The 23,688-nt window shown below is 37.0% G+C and overlaps 1 protein-coding gene across 3 annotated transcripts in view; it reads right to left on the reverse strand.

The window, feature by feature from the left end:
- Window positions 1-23,688, reverse strand: part of PARD3B (par-3 family cell polarity regulator beta) — a 392,403-nt gene that overhangs the window by 364,290 nt on the left and 4,425 nt on the right. For all 3 annotated transcript variants that reach the window (XM_071434745.1, XM_071434744.1, XM_071434743.1), the window contains exon 2: window positions 2,442-2,543. In XM_071434745.1, the coding sequence (XP_071290846.1) occupies window positions 2,442-2,543 (102 nt within the window). The remainder of the gene's footprint in view (window positions 1-2,441; window positions 2,544-23,688) is intronic.

Consider the following 23,688-nt stretch of genomic DNA (forward strand, 5'->3'; position numbering starts at 1 on the left):
GTTTTGTTGTCACAGTGAAAGAATTCAATAGATTAGCAAAGACATTTTCCTCTGAAGAAACTGTGCTAATTTACTGCTATCAAAGTATGATCTAGAGCAGATTATCTCTTAAAAGGCAGCAGTGTTTCCTCTGCCACTGAAGAAGAGTTTGATGGTAAGCAGTGCCAAACACACCTTTGGTTAAAGGCACTGAGGTTAAGTGCAATCTTATTTTTATAGAGAGTGACTGATTTAATGTGAAACTAATGTCACTGGCTTGGATGCACAGCAAAGGATGACAAGGAAGCAACAAACCTGTGGTCTATTCATCTACTGCATATACAGATAATCATAACCAAAGACAAGCAGAGCACAGATAAACGTACCAAAAATTCCTTCATCTATTCAGGGCCTTTAAACACCAAATAAGATAGCAGGCAAATCTGACCTGAGCATCTCCTCCCCTTTTTTGCAAAGCTTAAAGATCCCCTAGAAGAGATTCTCAGTGTGAAATAACACTGGTGAAGGCTCAAAGGCTAACAGGCCACAGTAAAGCTATCAAAACTATTTGTAAGCCTGGTTCTTTGATATCAGATCATATCAAACTTTGTAAGTAGGTAGTATGGACAGCTCCTTACACATGCTATGGCCCAATTCCACTCTCAAATGAAAGAATTTTCCAACCTCTCAGTCCAGCAGATCCCTTACAACATTCTCCCTTACTTTAATCAAAAAAATCTGATTTTTCACTGCAGCTGCTCTGTTCAGCAAGTCTCTTATCCCTGTTTCACCAAGCTACTCTGAAGAAAATAAGATGACAGTGATACATCCCCTGTAATTGAGATATCAGAGGAAGAGAAATTGAGGAGTTTGCTGTATTCCTAAACCACACCAGACCACTTCAAAGAGTAAGATTCAAGTTTCCCAGCGAGTTTTCCCTAAGGCAGCCTCAGAGCCTCACTTAGCACTGTCATAACTGAGGAAGCTTAGACCCACAGCTGTGACCTAGAAGCTTATTCAGCTACACATACTCAGCCAGTGACAGCCACTGACAGGGTATAGCAAAGGCTCTGGTCCCAACTTAAAAACTACATGGCATATCAAATATTCTGCACATTGATGCTCACATTTCCACAAGAGCTCCTCTACCAGTACTTCAGAGAAAATCCTGGGTAAACGTACTAATTTTCATTAACTGATGAGACCAGCAAAACATTTCTCTTTGATGTAATATCTCATTTTATGACATCTTATGCTTTTGGTTTTATTCTTTATACACAGCTGTTCAATTTCAGAACTCAATCTTTTGTCTCCAAACACTCCTGAAAAAAAGTCTTAAGGTGTGTTAAGTGTACTTTCAATAAATATGGACAAGCAAGAAACACAAATATGATAAAAAAGAATATATAACAGAGTTCCACTGTTTTTAAAAATTCCCATGCAAACCACCCTAAAATGACACTGAAGTACACCCTAAACAATTTTCTAAGATACAAAGAAGCAGCATCCCATTAATCATAAGCAAAATGTTCTGTTTTGTATTAAGTCATTGAAGAATCAACACAGCATACAAAACTAACAATTCTGTTTACAATATAGTAAATTACTTTTTAAGTCGTCAAGCATATGGCACTTTAAATAGACAAAGCAATTTGTCTAAAAGCACAAGCATATCCCCTATTTGGATCTTCAGTTTAAAGCCATTAATTTTTTTCCTCTGATTTTATGAAGAAAAAAAGATAAAATCAGCAAAGTTTTATAAATACCCCCCTTCTCTATGCTGAATAAGTCACCAGTAAGTTTCCCAAAATAATATTTTTCTGACAATCAAAAATAAAATTAAAAGAGGTTTCTCTGCAGTTACTACTACCCAGACAAGAAATTTTATTTGAAATTTATTTTATTTATTTTATTTTAATTGAAATTTAGAGACTCACACCTTTTAAAATTAATAAGCAGCCTGCTCAGACTTTCACTAGCAAATCATAGGAACTCCTCCCAAAATTTAACAGGTCAAGGTGCTGTTCTTGTCATCACAGGATTTGTCTATTTTGTCACACTCAACCATGGCATTTGAATGATTCTCAAAAACTTAATTCCATGCAAAGGAAGAGATTATAGAAGATATTTTACATGGTATTTATTTTTAAGTGACATAAAAAAGAAAAAAATTCTTGCAAAATCCGCATTTTTCACCATGGTATTTGAATACAGAAATAAAAAGAAACACAGAACTACTTGAAAAGGTTAAGCCCTAAGTGAACCCTGCTAGGCTTCTCTTCTCACTGCTTGGGTCATATTTCCCACTCCCCCATTCTACTCCAGAAGGGAAGAGTTACAGCAGTTATGGGCAGATGAGTTTAAGAATATTTAACATCCATTTCACCTGCCATAGATCCAAGAAATGAGAAAGCAGCATTTGTTATTTGAGAAGACACAAAACATTTTCATACAAGCTTTACCTTATCTTTGTCTTCCACAACATCTGCCAGCACATCATCTGGGTCCAGGATTCCTCCATCTGTATACTCCAGGTGGTGAATATTTACCCAGGAAGCTGGATCCTGTAAGACAGATACAAGAATTCTTAACCTACCTTTGCATGATTTCAGTGCTATCAGACATAGCAGTTGTGTGTCCCACTTATTTGCCACCTACTTCCCTCTCTAGTCATGAGGTAGAAAACTGGAGCCACTACTCAAAATTGAAACTGAGAGCAACTGAAAACTGCAGATGAAAAACAAGGCAATACCTACAGAACACTACACAAAAAAAAAAAAACCTTTAAAACATGCATTTTTATTTCCTTATCAATCTTTATCTAATTTGAATTGTAAATTTAAAACAATAAAAAAAAAAATTTGTTTTGCAATACTTTAAAGATAGAATATTTTGGTTATTATCAGCATAAACAAATAAATATATATATATATATATGGATTGGCATGTACCCCTCCTGACAGGTTGTGGGGAGGTATATCCATATATTTTTAGACATGTAAAACACATCCATCATTTCTTTCTCTGAGGAGGCAGATAATCCTATTGTGGCAAAAAATCCCAAAAGAATAAGTAAATTCCAGTTTGCTTTCACAAATAAGTACTCTCAAATTCCAATGCAACACTGAGTACCATATTAACAGGGATCAGATTAATTCTCCAAAACTAATGCTTTCTTCATAGATTATTAACTCCTTCACTTCAACAACCAAGAGTTGAGCCATCACTCCACTGACCCTGAAGCCAAAAGGCTCAGAGTGTACTGCACAACAGCAAATTCTCCCTGACAGGAAATAGAAAATGAGAGAGCAGACACACAGCCTGTAGCCACTGCCCCCAAACTATACCAGCTACCTGTGTACACAGCTTCCAAGTGGTATTTATGGCTGAACTGCCTTAGTTAAGACTTATCCTCCTAGGACCAGTTCTTGTGGTTTAATGAGCACATGGCAGCTCAGTGAGTCACAGTGATGTGTGAGTTCTCTGAGCTATCAGCACTGATGAACATTGCATCTGCTGCAGCACAATGAAGAAAGAAAACATGCCTGGTTAGGATTATAAAGCATATTTGAGTCCTCCATCAAATATTATGAAGAGTGGCCAGAATATGCTAAAATTAAGGGCCAGGAAAGGGGCATGCACACACATAGCTTTGAGAAATGTTTCAGAAATGGACAAAAAAAGGATGACAACTGATCACCTGCAACTGAGGGTTAAGTGTAGTAGATACAGTACAGCTGCGTAACAACCACACAATTAAGCATCTAAAAGTATTTCTATTTGTAACATGTCCATTTAATCTCTAATTTACCTCTTACTACAGTTATTTCATTTTGCAATGAAACCACCCATTTGTGAAACAGCAAATATTTGTTCATTCTAGGTATTACAAAGTTTAAGAGTATCAATTAATATGCTTTTTCCTCTGCAAAGTGACAAAGTGTGGAAAACTATTATAGCTCAAATTTCTATCTTTAAGCCCAGGGCTCAGGTGTTTTTACCATAACCATAAAATTCTAAGACAAAAAAGCAGAAAAGAAACGTACCTTTCTGCAATAAATAAGCAGGTTGAGATTATACAATTTACCTAATGCAGTTATTAGTTTGACCCTACCAATAAAATTAGAAAATATGATACTCTAAAACCAGAACACATCAGTAGCTACAGATGTTCCACCTGAACCTTTTAACTAATGCAACCACAAAGCTTTTAATAGTTAACAGCATTAAAACAGCATAATTGAAAATCACTCCTCTTAACTGGATAAACTTCTGTGGCTAACCTATTTGGCTGAAGGTACATTAAAACCCGCTGTATTATGGTGTTGAAGTGTTAAGAATAAAGTTGAAGTTAAAAAATACACAGCTGATTAGAAAACTTTCAGTGTTCACTTCTATTTGTGATTCGGTAACTGTACCAACCGAGATGAGTCATTGAAACAGAACAAAGAAAAAACAAGTGTAAAACCCTCTTGTCCCAATAGAATGATGCAAGTTGGCAGGACACAAGCTCAAGACACACAGCCACCCTAAACTACATTAAATTTAACAAATTCTTAACCCTCTTTTACTTTGGGCCACAGCAAAAACAGTAATTTAATTATTTTTATTAGTGGCAATATCAAAAGAACATCTCTAAAAGTCTCAAAGAACAGAAGATGCCATTCCTCAGCAATCTTTTGGAACAAGTGTAGCCAATGCAATATTCTTTAAAAGAAAACAAAGACAATTCACACTGAAATACAAGAACTAAAACTGGGCAGGATTCACAGTTTGTTTTGAAGAAAAATACTTAATGGCTTAGACACATGCTGTGGCTCAGGTACACACAGTATGAACACACTACAACCTTCAGTTCTCAAGGACTCCCCAGTTACAATAACCAGCATAGACTAGAGCAAGACTGAATACTTGCTGCCTCAGAAATAAAAATGTGAATGGCTTATATGAACTTCATCCCTGAAAGCTAAAAGCCCATGCTGGGAGCAGGGAGCTTTTCATAAACTTGTTTGATGAAGCAAACAGTAACTACTGCTAGATAGCCCAGGTTATCATCCACACAGTCACAAAAGTAACAATCGTTCATCTGACCAGCAAACCCACTCGGCCATTCAAAAAGATTTCAAAGTCAGAGAACATTTTCTCTTCTTTCAGTCAACTCCAAACACTGCCATGCATTGGATACAAAGTGTCCATACAAAAACAAACAAACAACAACAAAAAAGACCAAAAAATCAACAACAACTAAAATCTATATATGTTTGTTTCTTCTGTGTTTCTTTGCCTGCACCAGGAGTCCAGACAGCTTCACTAAATAAAACATTAACATTTTAGAAGACTCATTACTTAAAACAAGCTGTTTTATTAACTGTTGTCCTCTTATTGCAAAAGCTCCCATACCTTCTTGGTGATTTCTCATGGGCATCTCCTCACAGCACTGACTCCTTCTTCACCACACAACCAACAAACTCCAGCTCTCCTCACCCAGCTAACCCACTCTTTCATAGCACTCGTCTTCTTATTGGACACAGCTGTGGCCTATGAAGGGCAGGCCTGTTCCTAATCTTGGTGATTAGTACAGCTGCAACTCCTCAGGTGTGAGATTGCCTTCTGCACTATTCTCTTACTTTCTATTCCTCCACAATTAACTACCAGCAGACATAAAAGTTGAGTATCTAAAGTTCCAAACAGCACCGTATCCACACGCATATGCACAAACTCACATTTTGCACATTATTTAGAGCTCAAAAGGAGTAGAACAGATCCAAAATATAGCCCTGGTACACCCAAGAATCATTATCAGAGAAAATGAAACCTGCTCAGGAGAAGGACTGTCCTATTTTAAGGTTCTTATGCTTTACTATGATAGAACAATCAAAAGGGGCATCAAGAACACTTCAGGTTTCCATGTGTTTTAAAACTCCTAGGCAGGAGATAGATTGCTTCTCTAAAGTAACAGAGTAATTTTATAGCTCATAAAGTATATGACTGAAAGCCTTGCAAAACAGAGCTTGCTGATTCTACAGTGTCTCCTGAATGGTCAAAGTCAGAACCCAGTAACAGAGATGACAGGCTGTGCAAAGGGTCAGCACCAGACAGCTTCAACAAAATAACACTTCTTACCTACTGAAAGCAGCAAATGCTGGATGACACTCCATTTTTGATCAGGGAAGAGATTAAGAGAAAATACTTGTTGAGAAGGCACTTGCTGAGAACCTATGAATTATAAAGGAAAAGAAGTCTAACAACTGTATTCTAAAACACTAGGACAAATTTTGGGGTGGTTTTTTAGATGATTGATTGTTGCTCCTTTAAATTTCTCTAGCTTGAGATTGAAATTTTATTCTAATGAATGACAGTGTCTAGAACGATTCTTCACTGTATCTTCTTAATCATCATGATTAAAACTTGACATGCTTTAAGTTTTGAAAAATAAAAAAGCCTCTTGTAAAAATAAAACACTAATAGAGTCTGGAAGCTCAGGGCAGCAATCAGGTATGATTACCTGATTCTATCTGTGCTCCTAAATGCTCTCCTGTTAGAAAGTGCATCTTGAAGAAAACACAAACTACAGTTCCAAAAAATCCTAGCATCACAAGTGGGGAGAAGCTCTCTCACAGCACAGTACATAACCCCTAGGCAGAAATTCAGCTGAGGTACAAACTTGTAACAATCTACGTAAAGAAGACGTATGACTAAGTTACCTGGTATAATTCATAACAGCACTTGGCAAATGAATATTGAACAGTTACTCTGATGTGCATTTTACCTTAGGGCTGCAAGTCATGTTTGCGTTTAACATCAAGCCACTTAAAAGCTGTTTATCATCATTTCCTTTATGTGTGGGAGAACACTTGAGGAATTACTATGCAAATATTTACCAAATGTTAAATTAAAGCCAGGTCACACGAATGCACAAGTGCAATGTAGGCAGAGAAGTGACATAAATTTTAAAAAATGGGCTTGACATTAATTTTGTCACAGAATCCTGACTTAGCTGTTGCCACCTAATACAACACCATCACTGTTCAAATAGTCTAAAACAGGTTCAAGAATTCTACACATTTCTTTTCAGTCAACATACACACTCAAATGAAAAACCAATCCATTTATAATTAAAGCACTCCCATTTATTGTTAGGTTTTTAAACAAATCAATAAATTCACATTTTTTTGTATCAGAAGGTTGGAGTGCATTCTTGATTCTTTTTGTTCCCAACTCCAATAGAAAAGTACCAGTCTCCTTTTCTGAAAGCTAAGCAACATAGCTAATAAATGTTACAATCCACACTGGTATTTCTGACTGTTAATGAACAAGAGAATCCAAATGAGTTGAAATATGTTTCAGCTGACCATCAATAAAATAAACACCACCACTTAATGATTTCACAATTAATTATTGTTTGATGCTGTATTTTGTTCCACTCTGCAGAACGCATAAAATTAAGAGCAAACCCTCTACCGGAATTTTTAATTCAATATAGTAACAATGGGATGCACTTTAAAAAAAGCAGAAATAGGACTGACTTAAAATTATTCCTCGTGCTGATATTTCTGAAGTACCTGCACATCAATGCTTCACTAGAGCAAACAGACTTCAATGAAATGCAGCATTAAATTGGAAATCATATATGCCTGTTCCACATACACAACAAGGGAATAAATGTTAGGTCAAACTTGGGGGAAGGAGAGGCCTCTGGTCATATTGTTTTCTATCACTTAGACAGTAAAAGTAAAACTAAAAATCCCATAATCATAAAATATTTTCTGATAAAGAGATATTTTAGGTTAAGGTCAGTAAAAGAGGTATTCTACCCCTCAATCATTTTTAGATTCTAAATTGCAATGTGATGCATTACCTCAATATATTAAGTAGTATTTAATTATTTCTATAAGCATTTTAAGGCTACACAGTGTAGCCTCATTACACACAGCCAAACAGCACTAAGTATTAGTTACTCTCAGACCACAGCTTGGGCAGCAGAGCACAAAAAGCAGCTTGGAGAGGAACATATGGATGAGACTGGTCACAGACTCAAACCTGATCTCGAAATCCTTCTCAAAGTTTATCGCTGAATTAGAAGAGCCTTAAGCATTTTTGGTTCGCTCACCAAAACCACCTCCAAACAAGCCTGAAATGGTACTTTATTCAAATTTCATCTCAACTGCCACCAACAGGGATGTCATCTTCAACTGTAGTAGAGATAGGGCTCTGTTTCTACAGCAATATGGATACTGAGTTTCCAAAATCAAGAACTGATCACAAAGCCAACATTGCACACTACAGACTATCACAATCTGGAGCTGAACAGTTAGAGCTCAGCAACAACATAACATGCATGCATTGATGTCCTTGTACAGCCTAAGACAAACCCTAAGGAAAAAACCAAATGCCCCAATATGCATCACACCTCATCCTTACAGCAGGCAAACAACCACCACTTCTACTCTCTTCATATGTACAAATGTAGAATTGTATCATTGCATACAATATTGTAGGTTACAGACATAACATTTTTATGGAATAAAAGGAGCCACAAGAAGTTTCTGTAAGAGTCAATGATGAACAGCTATCTGCACAAGAGATTAAGTCTGTTCCAGACATTACTGAATGCAGCAATTCCTGGCACAGACCTGACCTGAATAAACCTCCCTATACGAAGTACATGAGTATACATCATACACACATATATATTTACACACACACTTGGAACTGAGTACAAATTGGGTCTTTTCACAAACTTCAAAAATAGAGATAAAGCAATATTTAGGTTTCACTGCTCAGGAAGCTTCCAGAGTTTAGTTTACATTACACATAACAGAGGACATTACAAGCTCATATTTCTAGGTCTCACGGTTGAAAAAATAAATTCTTACCTCTAATTAATTACATTGTCTTTATAGCATAACATTAACGAACACATTTTTAACCCTTTCCAGTTAGAAATTCAAAAGCAGCAGAAATCTTTAAGGTAGTACAAGGAAGAGAAACATGCTACAACACAGTGAGATAGTAAAATAAAACTCCTCGTGTATTTCATATGCTATTGCTCTCCTTCACCAACACTGACTCTGCTTGTATTAGAAGGGAAAATGCTGCAAGATGCTAGAGAGAAGATAAAACTTCTTTATAGCCTTCTACCAGCTGGAGTGACACACATTCTCTCAAGTTATTAATATTAAAGAAAGATCTATACCGAGTGAGCTCAAGGACAGAAATTAAAGCTGAGGCAAGGGCAAAGGACAAGGTAGTCTGCTCTGAGAGAAACTACTTTTAAGCATCCAGAAATAAAGCTACAGAAAACACAGAAGGCCATACAGCAGAAATAGTCTTAGAAAGGTGACTGTAAGGGATGCTTCCTAATCTGTCCTCCAGATGAAATAAAGTACTATAAAAATAAAGCTGCACAGGAAAGGATCTTCGGAGAGGAATTCACCCTTAACTGGCAGGGTGATGGGGAACAGAAAGAAGTTCATTGCAAGCAATCAAACTTGTGAGTACATGGAAGACAAAGCTCTGCCCTTCTCACAATAAATTTAGCAGGTCTAACAAGCTTTCAAACCTCATGCCAAAACACGATCACAAGAAGTAACGCCAGTCTAAGTTGTTATACCCATGATGCTTTGCTTCTGACCAAAGCACAAATTTTGATTTTTTTTTTAGATCAGTTAGGAAGTTTTCTTCACACAGTAAGATAACACAGAAGAAATTTTACTCCTAAAAGGAATAAATTAAATATTCAAGAATGAGGTGAATTAAAGATTATTTTCTTCAAAAAAACCCAATTTCTCCTACTATTTAGAAGGATCTCTTTTCAAACTATAGTAGAGGAAACTATTCCCTGTAAACAAGCTATTTAAAAAATTAAACCTCATTCTATGTATTTTCACACATACTAAATTTCTGTTCAAAGTCATTCATTTTATCTATTAATACTAGTTGTGGAAAATGTAATCTTCCCTCAAGCACTTCTTTTTTCCAATCATGATGAGATGTGATATAGCCAAATGGTAGAAAGTAGGAGTTCTGAAAACAGTAATTTACATAAGATCACTTTAAATATTCAATTTTTAAAGTTTCTGTCTTTGAAGGCACTAAAAACCTGATGTCAAAAGGGGAACTAATCAGATTGGGTCAGCAGAGAAACATTTATCTTTGTCAGAAACATTGACTTTATCTCAGGGCACTTACAGTTTTTGCACAGTCTGGTCACAGTGCCTTGCTGGCCCTTAAGGATGGCAAGAGCACAAAACAGACAACCAAACAATTCATGCATGCAGCCAGTGGACTACCACAGATTTGCGACAAAAACAATCTGTTACCAATCCCGAGAAAAGCCGAAAAATCTTCTCTTGCTCTTCCCAGGCACAGCGAACAAGCAAAAAGCAGAGCTTCCTTTTAGTCTTTGAAATGAGGCCTAACACAGCACAAGTACAGCTCACCACCAGCTTTATCATTGACATGCTAAATGGTCCAAAATACCATTAGTCAATCCCTAGTCACCAGAGGGATCCAGAATATTTCTTGATCTTTAGCCATCTTCAAATTATTATGCTCTGAGAAATTAACAGGACCAAGTATCACCATGACTAGAAGTCAAAACACAACAGCAAGGACTGATGATCACTTCTTTCTGTCTTCATCTCTTCTCTTCACACCACCATATACCAAACTTCATTTTGGAGGTATAAAACTCATCCTTTTTGCACTTCTTTCCTTCTGATTCATTTTCATGTACAGTTAACACATTCTGTTTTCCTTGGGAAGACAGAAACTCAAACAAGTACTGGTTATAAGAGCCACCTCGTTACAGCAGGATGGGCTTAGATTTCTAACAGAGAGCTCTCAAGGTCAAGATGCGAGCTACAAGGAACCTGGTACACAGGTTATAGAAACAGTTGCAACTGTTAAAAATGTCCCAGATTACACTTGAAGATAAAGATCCTGACCTGAGACCCTAGTAGACAAACCACAGAACACGAATGCAGTGGAAGTTCTTCACACAGGCTATAAAAACAAGGGGAGCACAGCGAAAAGGACCCTCCCACTTGAGTCACTTGACGCTTGCATACTGTAGGTCACAGCAGAAGGAAGGACAGTGAGTCTCTTCTGGCACTCCAAGATAGTTTTGGCAAAGAGGGACTAGAAGATTTCTTGTCCTTTAGCCATCTTTAAATTATTATGTTTTGAGAAATTACTAGGACTATGTACTAATAATAAAGTCTTCATTTTCTACAAGGCAGAGAAGGTACTTCACTGTAGTCAGAAAGGAAAAGGAAGAGAGAGTTGGCTTATCCTGACAATTGAATATGCAGGGGGGGAAAAATACCAATCTCCCATATTCAGTCTGAGGAAGAAAACAGAAAAAGCTGCTTCTAATCCCCCATAATGGAATTCTGTTTGTCAGGGTACAGATATATAAATCCAAAAAGATATATATATCTGTACTCTGACCAACAGATTATTCCAATTGACACTCCAACTTGTCCTTGACTTGCAGCACTAGAACCCTTCAAAAATAAGAGCATTCTTATTTTATACTGAATCTGAATGAAAAACCACTCTCTGAATATAGCTGTCTGAATATTACCTGAATAAAGCAGGATGCACAGAATATATCAGCAGAGGATCACATAGCCCACCTTTACATTACACTCCAACATTTAAGAAGACCATGTAAGCCTGTTTTAGTTTTACAAAGAAAGCTGGAGATACGCATTTAGACAGAGGTCTACACACTGCACTTGTAACAACCAGCCAAAACCTCCCCTTCAAAGCCTCAGTTAAAAGTGGAGCACACTGTATGCCAGGCACTGAATCCAAGACAACTACCCAAATATGAGACTCTAAGTACAAACTGATCTTCAGTTATCAACTAAGAATATCCTTTAGCTTTTCAAGTCCATTAGATTAGACAGCTTCAACAATGCAGAAACACAAAAGACTCAACCTTGTGCAAATTAACACAAAAATTCCAGAACAAAACACCTCTAAATAAACCTACAAGATTTGAAGGCTTACCTTTCATATCCCAAGTCCTCCATGTCAAATATTATCTACAATATTCAGAGTAGTATTGTTATGTTAATAAGCAAACTGCTTCTCAGCTCCAGGCACCTGGCGAGTAATTAATTAGCACTGCATCTGGCTTTTTGTTTGATTACCTAAAGGTAACACTGGGGGGGCTAAGACCACAGCCATGATTTCTTGAAATTCAACATTAAGCAGGCAGACAGAACTATAAAGCTACTCCTTCAAACTATCATTTTTCACATAGAAATGAGAAGGGAAAAAAACTTAAAGAAAGGCACATGTGTAAGAGCAGCGTATTTCAGAAGTGAAGTCCAGGTTAAGTGAGTGAACAATGCTGTTATTCTGCCAACAAAAACTGATAATCTTTTAAATTCAAATCATTCAGTACAGCTACAGATAAAAACAAGGCTGGCTGCAAATTAACACAATTCAAGCCTGTAACAAACTCCAGCACTGAAGGATACGAGATTTTCAACAAAAAATGATAAATGATGCGCATCTCCAAGGGCATCCAGCACTTCAGCACTGCATCTAGAAACCATCTAAGATTGTTTTATTTACAACTGTTGGGCTTTTCTTTGACAAAATGATTAATGCATTTGCACCTGACACAGGACTGCTTATCAGAAGCAGCTGAGAGTTTCAAAGATGTGATTGAGTAACACCAGACTCTAAACAAAACTGAAAACAAATGCTTGTTAGACAATGCAGACCAAGCATGCTTGAATCCTGTCAAACTTTTAACATAAACTGAGCTTTAGATAAAGGTCAAGTGAGAAAAGAATTGCAGTAAACGATAGGAGCATATCCTTAATTCCTCATAGAAAGCCATTGGGCATTTTTGGGAATTCCACAGAGAACAGCAAGACTTTTCTGCTGGAGTACCACCCTATTTCCTGCATGAGTCAATCACCAACCAGACACTGGGGAGAAATTTTGCCAAAGACTGCCAGATTTGTAGTGTCAGTAGGAGGAGTCAGACTACCACTCCCTTCTCACACATCCAAAGCTGTTCCATTTCAGAAATGTCACCAATTCCCACTGGTACCACTGCCCATATCAACCTAATCAACTCTCCCCATGGTACCTCCCAGCAGGCACAGCTCACTGCTGTCCTTATAGAGGAGTTAAGTGTGGACCTGGGGTCTCTTTACTCACTCAGAGAAATTACATGACCTTTCACTACATTCAGTGACTGTCTTGCAAAATCAAGCCATAAGGAACAATCGTAGACCCAGCGCTGTAAAGATGCTGAGACAGCCAGGGTAGTTTTAAATTTTCAAAGCATTAGAAGATGTAAGTAGACTCCCTGTGAGGCAGAAGTTCATTATAAATGAAAACAAAAAGGGAAAAAAAAAAAGAAAAAAAAAAATTAAAGGGTGGTAGTGAAAAGTAATAGACTCAAAATTGGTTGTGCAGGGAGGGAAAGAGAGGGGTTTAACCATACAGGTGTTGGAGCAAGGTTTGCAGATCAGTACTAGAGGACGCTGTAAACCTATTTCCTTCTCATGTGAAACACTAAATGAACCAGATTCTCTCCTCCCTTTACTTCTCAGGAGAAAACACAATTGGTGGGGGGTCAATAATATTCTCAAGGCACAACAAACAGTCAAGCACTGCCTAATTCCATAAAGCCTAGTCAGCTTCAGTGGTTCTGACTATTGTTTGAAAGAAAATAATCTGGAAGTTTAAGAAGTAATATAAATATTTAGCAGTTCAATATTACACTGTGGGGAGTATTATATAATCTGCCATATTTTGTGCTGTATTAATAAAATTCATATCATCACAGTACAACATGGGTAAGTTTTAGTATTTGACTTCCAAGACACAGCAAATATACCTGGTAAACAGCTGAAACAACCTCTACCTTTAAACATAATATTGCCAAAGCCAAGTGATGGAACTGGATGAAACCCAAACAAGGCTCCTGAGAACAACTTCCACCTTCACCCAATTGATATACAGAACATGCCAGAATAATTACATCATCAAAACTAAATGCCATATGCCTAACCTCAACACATGAAGGGGATTTTAGCCAGATAAAAAACAGTGAAGAAAGTGAGATTATCCACTTTTTCATTGTAATTTAATACTACTAATTAAGGGTGCATAAGGGTTTGCCCTGCCCTTATCCCAAAGGGCTGCTTTCTTCTGGTATTCAAAGTGTCTTCAGGAAAACAGAATCACAAGAGCCGGGAAGAAACATCTTCACAGGTTTCAGAGGAAGAAAAAGGCAGCACCAAAGTTACTGCAAAACAACTGACAGGTAGGTCTAAGTAGGTCAAGTAAACATTTAGCCCAAATGTGAAAAATGACACCTGAGGCACATGTTCCACTTACTGTTTGGTAGCAACTTTCTCCAACCCACAGGTTGCAAGGGGGCCACATGGAAAAAAAACCCTCATTACAGAAGTTTAATCCAGCCAGTACAGCCCCACAATAAAGTAAAAATGAAAACAGCTGGTAAGCAAACTTGTTTAAATGCTGTACTTGCATATATTTTGCATCAGTCCTGAGATGCCATTACAACCTTCATCTTCATTTGCAGCTTGATGTCATCCATCATTGATGATGAGGCCAATTTACTTTTCAGTCAGCTACCTCATTCATTCTCTTTGGGCTCCAGAACTGTACCCACATACCTTAGCTCCACATATTATGCCATGCTCAAGCACCAGCAGAAATAAGAAATAAAATAAAACAACGATCTACTGAAAATGCCTACAGCTAAGTGGACATAACATAGCCATTACTCACAAGAATGCTCAACCCTAAGCATGTTATAGGAACATTTTACCACAATGCACTGCCAATAGGACTTGCAGAGTAACAGCTTCCTCCTCAGTCAGGGATGATCAGACCTGGTTCCCAACTCTCACACACAAAAACAGGTAGAGAGCTGGTTGGTGACAAGTTCAGCCACAAGATGCTGAAAGCTTTTCAGCAAAGTAATTGGATCTACTTCCACTAAATTTTATCACCATATGCAGTGCCTGAAAAGGAAACCAGCATATACAATGAAGCAGTCCATTCACTTATTTAAATGGTTACTAAGGACATTGCCAATGTCAGTTAATAAAAAAAATATATAACATCAGTATTTACTGGTCTAATGCTCACAAAGTAAGTGATTTGGACTCCTACAGAACCTGCAACAGTTTTGGCTGCATTATTAAAAAGGTATCTCTTACACTAACTATGACTTCAGGTTCAAAAACAAAAACACACAGAAAACTCCAAGAAAAACAGCCTGGAAATCCACTAAGTGTGCTCCAGCTCACAACACTATTTAACAGCTTGATCATTAAACTGTAGCTTGTATCTTTCAGTATGAACTCAAGCATCATGAAAATACATGATTCAACCTCACCACTTGAAAGTTAAGTCTAGCTTTTTTCCTCCCAGTTAAAAGAAACTCCATTCCACAAAGCCTCCTTCATCAAAATTTTTCTTGCCAGATTGCAGAATAGTATTTTTTCAGTAACAAGAACCACTAGCATGAAACTTCTCACACACAAGATGTTTCAAAACTGAAGCAACAACATTTTGCAGAATGTTAATAGTCCACTACAATCTATTTCAAAACTACTTTGGTCTGCACCGAGACCCTCACTGTCAAGTCTGCTTATGAACACCAGCATCCTGGATTTTGCTACACGATCAAGCTGGGTTTGTTTTTTTTTTACTGTAAAATCCATATTGATAAACCAAATAGTTAATCTCTAAACACACAATGCATAAAAGGGATCATTTCAAACCAGAAAAATGGAAGACACTTATAATCACCACAGCATTCACATTTGAATGACAGCTAAACATAAAGACACATCAAGCATTCAGCCATCTGGAAAGAAGATGGGTTTTTTTCATATTGTCTATTCTCAAAGCCTTAAGGCAAGAGTCAGAGGTTGACCAAGACTTCCATTTAGTGAGATGCTCATTTCCTATCTCCAGCCATTAACAAACTGCACTACAAACAATAAGCCAGACCCCTCCACTTTCACTGCATTCAAAGTTGTGTCACACCAGGACAAACAATGTGTTCATACTGCCAGATGTACTTTATATTTGGAACATAGAAAGTTACCAAAAAAATCTACCTAGTGTTTTCCTAGTGTCTTTGAATACAGCTTATTTAATAAAATGACTATATCAATTAATAAGTTTTGTTACACCAGACAAGAAAGAATATGATACATATATAACTGCAAAATTCCTGATACATAAATAAAAACAACCAAAGTATGTATTCAGACACTATTAAAGAGTTAAATGGTACTGAATATTGCTGCAGCAAAATAATCAAAAAAATCACACTGCAAGCACAGCTACCACAGACCTGAGGTGACCAGAGGAAGATGCAGTCCAGCTTTAGCATTACATTTTTAATAATACATGAAGGGCCTAATAAGAAAAAAGCACCCTGAATGTACAAACACAAACCATCTACTCCTTTCACATTCTCACTTGCAGCAATTACTCCCCCACAACATACAAAATTCAATTTAAATGGAAAACTACCTAAACCAGCATTTTCCAGACTCAGGGTATCAGGTAACAGTTATCAAGGAAGAAAACACGCTTAGAAGTAATATATTTAAAATGCACAGGTCCTGAGTGTTCTTCTAAGCATTTATGAGGTATAATGAGTTTTCAGAGCAAAAATTAAGAATTCATTTTGCTCTTCAGGAAGTCAGTGAACTGGTTTCCTTGAGGATTTCTCAGGTAAAGTTAGTACCTCCCATCAGTCAGCAGCTGAATGAGAGCTATCCAAATAACTGCTCCTGAAACATTAATACAGAAGTCTTCCCTGGATTTTTATGTGCAAATTTTCTTGCCTCACAGAGAAGAGTCATAATTTATCATTGAAAAACCCTAACACTAAATTTTTTTCCACACACATGTACTTTTTTTCCTCAAAAAAAAAAAAATACATCTCCCTTTTTTATTGCAATCTAAACAACACCTGCATCATGACTACTACTATGCAAATGCTGGTCTTTATGCACAATATTGAAATGTCAATGAACCTTCTCCTTTCTGTCACCCAAAACAACTACTTCAGGTTTCCAGCTCTTCAGGGAGTTTTCTTTTTGTATCTCATAATGCCAGGAACTCCTGAAACATTTGTTCAGGATACATTTATTACAGCCAGCAGGGGAAAATTAACTGTGAATTGGCAGCAGCTTGGTTTTTCAAATTCTGTAGAGGCTGAGCATGCTAACTCTCATCAGTCCTTGAAAAATTTCAGCAAGTCCTTCCACCCTAAAAAAAACATGGGAAAATCCAGTTGAAGAGAGCAATTGCCTCTCCAATGTTCCATTCTTTGAGCAGACAAAGAACAGGTTGAGAGGCATCAGTAACAGAAGATGACAGTCAAATTTCCAGTATTACTAAAAAAAACATATCTGCTAAATAAGGCAACTGTGAGAAACAGACTTCCAAAAAATATGCAAATTAAACAAATTTTATGTATTAGTACACTGTTGTAACCCACTCTATAGAACAGGGAGGGTCAGGGGGGCAACCTGGAGAAAATACTGAATTTCTACAGAAATCACAGTAGAGTGAGTAACCTAAAGAAAATACAATTAAAACCAGAGTCAAAGCAAAGTATGATACTTTTTTGACACACCAGAATAGACCAGATATTTCCATAAATCAACTCGTACTCAGTAGTAAATAAACTACCTTGCAAAAATAAGCTAATAAATTGCTGACAACCCCCTACTGCAACCAATTATTTTATTTTTTCAAAAAAAATCATTATACCTTAACAAAAATCATTGTTACTGCAAATAACTTTTTAACTCAGTCTGAGTAGAAAGAACGTGATTTGGAGGCAAACAGCATTTCACAGAGCTCCTAATATATAAACATTTGATTGATGTATTCAATATTTCCCTCTTTTTTTTTTTTCCTGCAAGCTTAACAAGTACTGCACTTTTTTTTTCTAAAAGCAAGCCCTCTGGAGTCTTTACTTAGCAAAAAAAAATTCCTGTATGACTTCTGGTTTCCATACAGGCTTTCAAGTAGACTAACCCACAATTCAAATAAAAACCAAGATAATGAAGAAAACTTCCTTAGAGAAATAATTTAAGGAGGAAATGGAAGACTTTGGGAATATTTATTTCAGAAGCAGAAGCTTGTTTCAGTTTAAAAAAATGTACATTGAGATGCAGCACCATCCCCAATTTGCTGATGATGAAGTATGACACAAGCTAGAGGAAGTCATTTGGTTTTGCCTGGGATAGACTGAGGCACAGTTTTCACTGCACAGCTGCAAGGCCCCGACTACCTTTGAAAGAGAAAGGCAGCAATGAGCATTCTAGACTGAAAGTGCTGCAACATTGCCTCAGTCAGATTTGCAGAACCCCTGAATTACTTCTATTTCAAGAAAAGCTACAGACACACTGTCACAAGTAGCTTTCTTTATTGCTTACCCTACTCGGGCACCGTTGTATTTCTGTCCTGCCCTTGTTGTGTTTAATATCTAGGACTGATGAAAAAAATTCTGAGATGAAACTTCTCCATGAAAATCCTTACTGAAATAGTTAAGAAAGCCTTAGAGAAAAAGTTGCAGCTGGAAGAGAGAATTTTAATAGCTGTTCAACCAGGAATCCATAGGAAGGCTGTTCTGCAAGGACTTGCAGGGTGAGATGGCACACAGAATTCTGACAAGCCCTGCAAGAAGAAGTTACTTAAGCAGAGTTCTAGGTTGCATTCTATCTTCTTTGTTCATGAAACTCATCACTTACAAAGGGTCTGTATCCCAAGCAGCCTGCAGCCAACACTACCAATAGGAGCAAAGCCTTTAGAGCTTTAAATTTGTAGTCTGGTTACGCTTCTGGCTTGTGGTCAGAAATAAAACCTGCCAAGCAAAGAATGTTAGTGAAAATCTTTCTAACACTCAACATACTACCCACCAACAGACTATCACAGAGCATTTAAAAAAATTATCATCATCATCATTTTAGGCAAACTGTACCACAATGAACTGCATTCAACAAAAAACTGCTCAGCCTACAGGAACTGATGTGAACAGTGCCTACATTTAGCAGTAATAAAACTCTTTAAAATATTGAAAAACCATGGAATTATCCTCAGATATACACCATGAAATTCTGGTCTTATCACCATTAATGACATCCAGCATTGCAAGACTAAAAAAAAAAAAAAAAATGAAGGCTAGGAAAGACTAAATGGCGTCAAAACTTGTAGTTGGAAGAGAAACATAAATAGGGAGCTACTTTACTATGGACATCACCAAAATTTATAAAGACACACTGAAGTCTGCCTGTGGCCCTGGCACACCAGCCATGAGGACAAGCTATAGAGCAGGTACAAAAAATAACCCTTAATTGTAAGATGGCCGACAAATGGGTGCTCCAGGGTTTGGATACAGAATAAATACAGCATATACACGGGATATGTATGTAACAAATATATCATATACACAGGATTAACCCACCAGGATTTATGACTCATCTCTCCTTCAAAGGTCCAAACTTGGACCTGCTGAATTATAACTTCTTTTCAGCCTGCTGAATTATGACTTCTTTTGAGCTGGAACTACTCTTACTCGAACAGTACATTGTCACTCAAAAGAAGCAGGAGACGATTATATAAAGGATTTTTTTGTCTCCTCTCAGAGAATCTATAATTCAGATGTTTAGGTTTGCCAAAAAAGACCAACTCAGCTGTTGATGGATTGATGAGAATGAGATAGTACCTTCTACAAAAATATGAAGGTCTTTTAAGGTTTTAGGAATGAGATACAAGTGGAGAAACTGATTAGTCAAAGTAAAAAAATAAAGACACACAATTTTCAAGGAATGTAGGTCTTTGCTCTTTGGATTGCATGTAATTCTCCTTTAAGTAGTCCATTTTCTTCTACTGATTGAGGAATTACTGAATTTTTGTAAAGGGAAATTATAGGGAGGGTGTGTATTATGATTTATCAATCGACAGTATTTTATTGGTAATCTGAAAAACATTCTATTCTACCAGACAAGCTGTACTGCAAAATCATTTGGCTTGATGGAGCCCCATCTTTTAGGTCTTTTCCTAGCCAGGAAAAAGCATGAGTCCAGTGCCAGCTGTTAGCTTCCACCCATCAGACAGCATTCTGTGATTCCAACTCTCAGTCTCTGTAGAGTACAATCATCCATATTCCTCCCTATCTACCCTCCATTCCAATGCTATCCTTATTATAGGCCATAAGAAGCACATTCATTCAAGCATTCTGTAGTTTTCTTTTTCATGCACACAACAGCCAATAAAGAAAAACACGGAGGTAAGTAGTCTCTCTGTGGCAACAAATGTTGCATTCTTGGGAAACCAATGAGCAACTTGTCTGAACCTCCCACCTCAGGAGCGCTCCAAAGAGCGAGCCAAGCGCCTGAGCAGCGCTGTGGCACCTGCCACAAGAAAGCCAAGTCATCAGTTCTGAATGGATGTATTTAGTGGTGACATAACAATTACAGGTTTACACTGGAAAGAAGAGACATTCTGATTACATTAAAACATTACAATAGTTCCCTTGATGGAGATGTCTCTAGCACAATGATTAGGCATAAAGAGGAAAAACAACCCAAAACACTTACAAAATCAAGTCTTACATACTTTCTCTTTAAAGTGAGGAAAACGGTCCAAAAATGTCCTATCCAGTGCAAACAGTAATTTGTTATAACACTAAGTTTCCTTTACAAATAAGTTATTGAAGTAATCCAATGGAAGTAATAAAGTACTGACAAGAGGGACAAGAGGGCTTACAGAACTACCACAGCAACATATACCCTGAGGGTAACAAAAAGTGCTTTTATTAATCACAATATTACACAAATACTGCAGAGTCTTTTTTCCCAAAAGTTCTTGTAACACGGTGATTTTCTGAATTTCTCATATGAAGCAGCTTTCTCAGTTTAACAATGTATTCAGGGCACTGCCTACTCCAGTGGAATTTACAAGACAATTTCTAGCAATAAGCCATTCACATGAGCCTGTCATTTTTGTTCAGTCACTTCCCCGACATAAAATGGGTATATCCTTATGCATAAGATTCAATAATGGAATACAAAAATACAAAGCAGAATCTGTTTTCAATGATACTAATTGCTCAAGACCTTTAGTGTTATCATATTCATTAAGGATGAAACACAGGCATGTTTAGAGGGGGTTAGAGGGAGTTTATAATAATGAAGCAATAGGTCTTCATGCCTAGGAAAGCTGCAGCTCTGACATTCGAATCATTAGGAAAGCCTAAGGAATGTTCTGCTCAACGGGGGAGGAAATCTGCTGCTACAGTAGCAGGATGCCAGACAGCACAGTATGTTGCAATTCAACTGACCTATCATGCTGAATGAGTAAAGAGGAAAGTAAAGTCACACAACATAAAACATTACGCCCAAATAGCTGTATCTGCTAAACTAAAGACATTATGTTTTTCAGAAAATATCAGTAAATCATAACCCTCGATTTTCAGATACTTAAGCAAATAAAACAATTAAAACTGCATTTTATGCAGCAAGCAAAAGCACCTCCCAGTTCCATCCCATGCCAGAAATACCACTTGAGGTTTGAATTCCTTCTTCACAAATTCCTACAAGTCTACTCAGAGTTCATCTTCAACTTGGCAAAGAGCAACAGCAAGCAGTCGCTGCTTAGAACTCTGTATTGCTCTTTAGTGGATTCCTCCTATGACTGATTTAACGTTCAGTTACTACACCAATCTTCGCTGTATCTCAATTAATAACAGCTGAATAGTGTTCAGAATTTGATAAATACAATCTGGGAGAAAAAAAAAATAGACACCCACTCTAATCACATACACTGCAGGTCAGGTTACTCTCATTTTGCCTATTTAATTTCCAGCAGTTTTATCCAGCTCTACCTTCAACTGAGCTCCCCTGAAACACATTAACATCAGCTAACTCGGTATTCAGCCAAAAGCCCATTACTGGCAATAGTCAAATTCTTATAAGGAAAAAGGTGATCAAACTTTTTTTTCATGTTATGTAAGTACATGATGTCCTAGAAGACATTTTCTATGACAAATCTAAATTCAATGGCAGTTTTTCTGTAGAGATTATAAGCAGCTGTGAGAAAAGGAGTCCGAAAATCTACCAAAAATGTCATTACCTCAACACTAGTGGCTATGATACAACACAGCAGCAGATACTTGACACAAAAGTGATTAAACTTTTGTGATTAATCACAAAAGTCATTAAAAGGCAGGCACTTTTTAACTCTCAATTTTTCTGAGTCCCTGTAAAAGTGATCCAGAAAATTTTTAAGGATTTAAAATTTTAAAATTTTTAACCCAAAGTTCTGCCACTTGAAAGTTGTTCCAAATCTCAATGAAATATCACCACTAGCATTTTTAGGTCAACAAGGAGTTTCTGAATTCATTTGTCTCCTTCCATTTTCTTTCCCTTCCCTATTCATATAGCCTGTATTCCTATATATCAGTCAGTTACTCAAACTCATACAATAGTAATGAGAAAGCAGTCTATCAAGTATTATTCTCATTTTTTAGTAGAGTATCATAGTGACAACTCCAAAGGCTGAATGCAGAAATGATAATCAAGCTGTTCATTGAAATCTATCAGGTGCCAAAACAATGTATAAGCTCATTAACATACTGTAGCTGATTACGCATACTAAGGAAAGTATGGGAATCAAGAGCTAAAATAATTTCTAGCAAAAAAAATACTTGAAGACAGAGCTTAGAATTGTTTTGGTAAAACAAAAATTATGGATTCGCCCCATGCCTATTAGATCAAAAAAATAAAATAAACTGAAACAAGCTGGGATAGGGAAAAATACTAAACCTAGAGACCAGGTCCAAGACAAAAGTACACAAGAGCCACACAAATACAACTCTATTACTCTGCCTTTATAAAGGACTAAAAACTTACAATTTGCCCAAAACAGAAAAAAATGTCATAAAAAAGGACTTCTTTCAAAACATTTCACATCTATCTTCTGAAAAAGTCTTCTGGTTTTGCAAACATCTTTTGTAAGCATTAGAGTCAAAAAAATTGTCATTCTCCCTATCCCAAATATATTTAGAGAAACTACAGGAACATTTAGTTCTCCTTCTGTTTGCTGGCTGATTTACAACAGCAATACCTAATTCCAGAACACTAATTGTCATGTGGTCGGCAAGCAGGAGCAGAAAGAAACTGAGTAAGTATTTTATTAGTAGAACTCACAAAATTATATAAACAATCAACCTGCAGCACTAGCTCTCTAAATGAATCTAATTTGGGAAGCATCATCAATACAACCCAAATCACCTATTTTTTCTCATTCTAATCAAAACCACACCATTCTTGAATTAACCTACTATCTTACTGCTTTCTGCTCACTCTGACTGCAAATCAAAATACTCATCACCACTCCAGAATTAACTGGAGTTAATCTCTGTATGTTCTCATGAATGGAAAGACACACTCCTGTTGCAAGTGGAGATCAAGGTCCAGAAAGACAAGGCAACTAATATTTGACTGTCTCCATCCCCATTCCCAAAGAAAGCTCACAAAGGCTGTTAAGAGTGAGCCAGTCAAGAATTTAACTGTGCCTAAAGGGACAAATTTTAAACCACAAATACAGTGATTATTAATTTTGTTACATGACTTCCATGTCCCACTCACTCAGCTGGCTTCC

Source organism: Agelaius tricolor, unplaced genomic scaffold (assembly GCF_023055355.1).
Source record: "Agelaius tricolor isolate 1412-34295 unplaced genomic scaffold, bAgeTri1.0.p SCAF_10, whole genome shotgun sequence".
NCBI lineage: Eukaryota > Metazoa > Chordata > Aves > Passeriformes > Icteridae > Agelaius > Agelaius tricolor.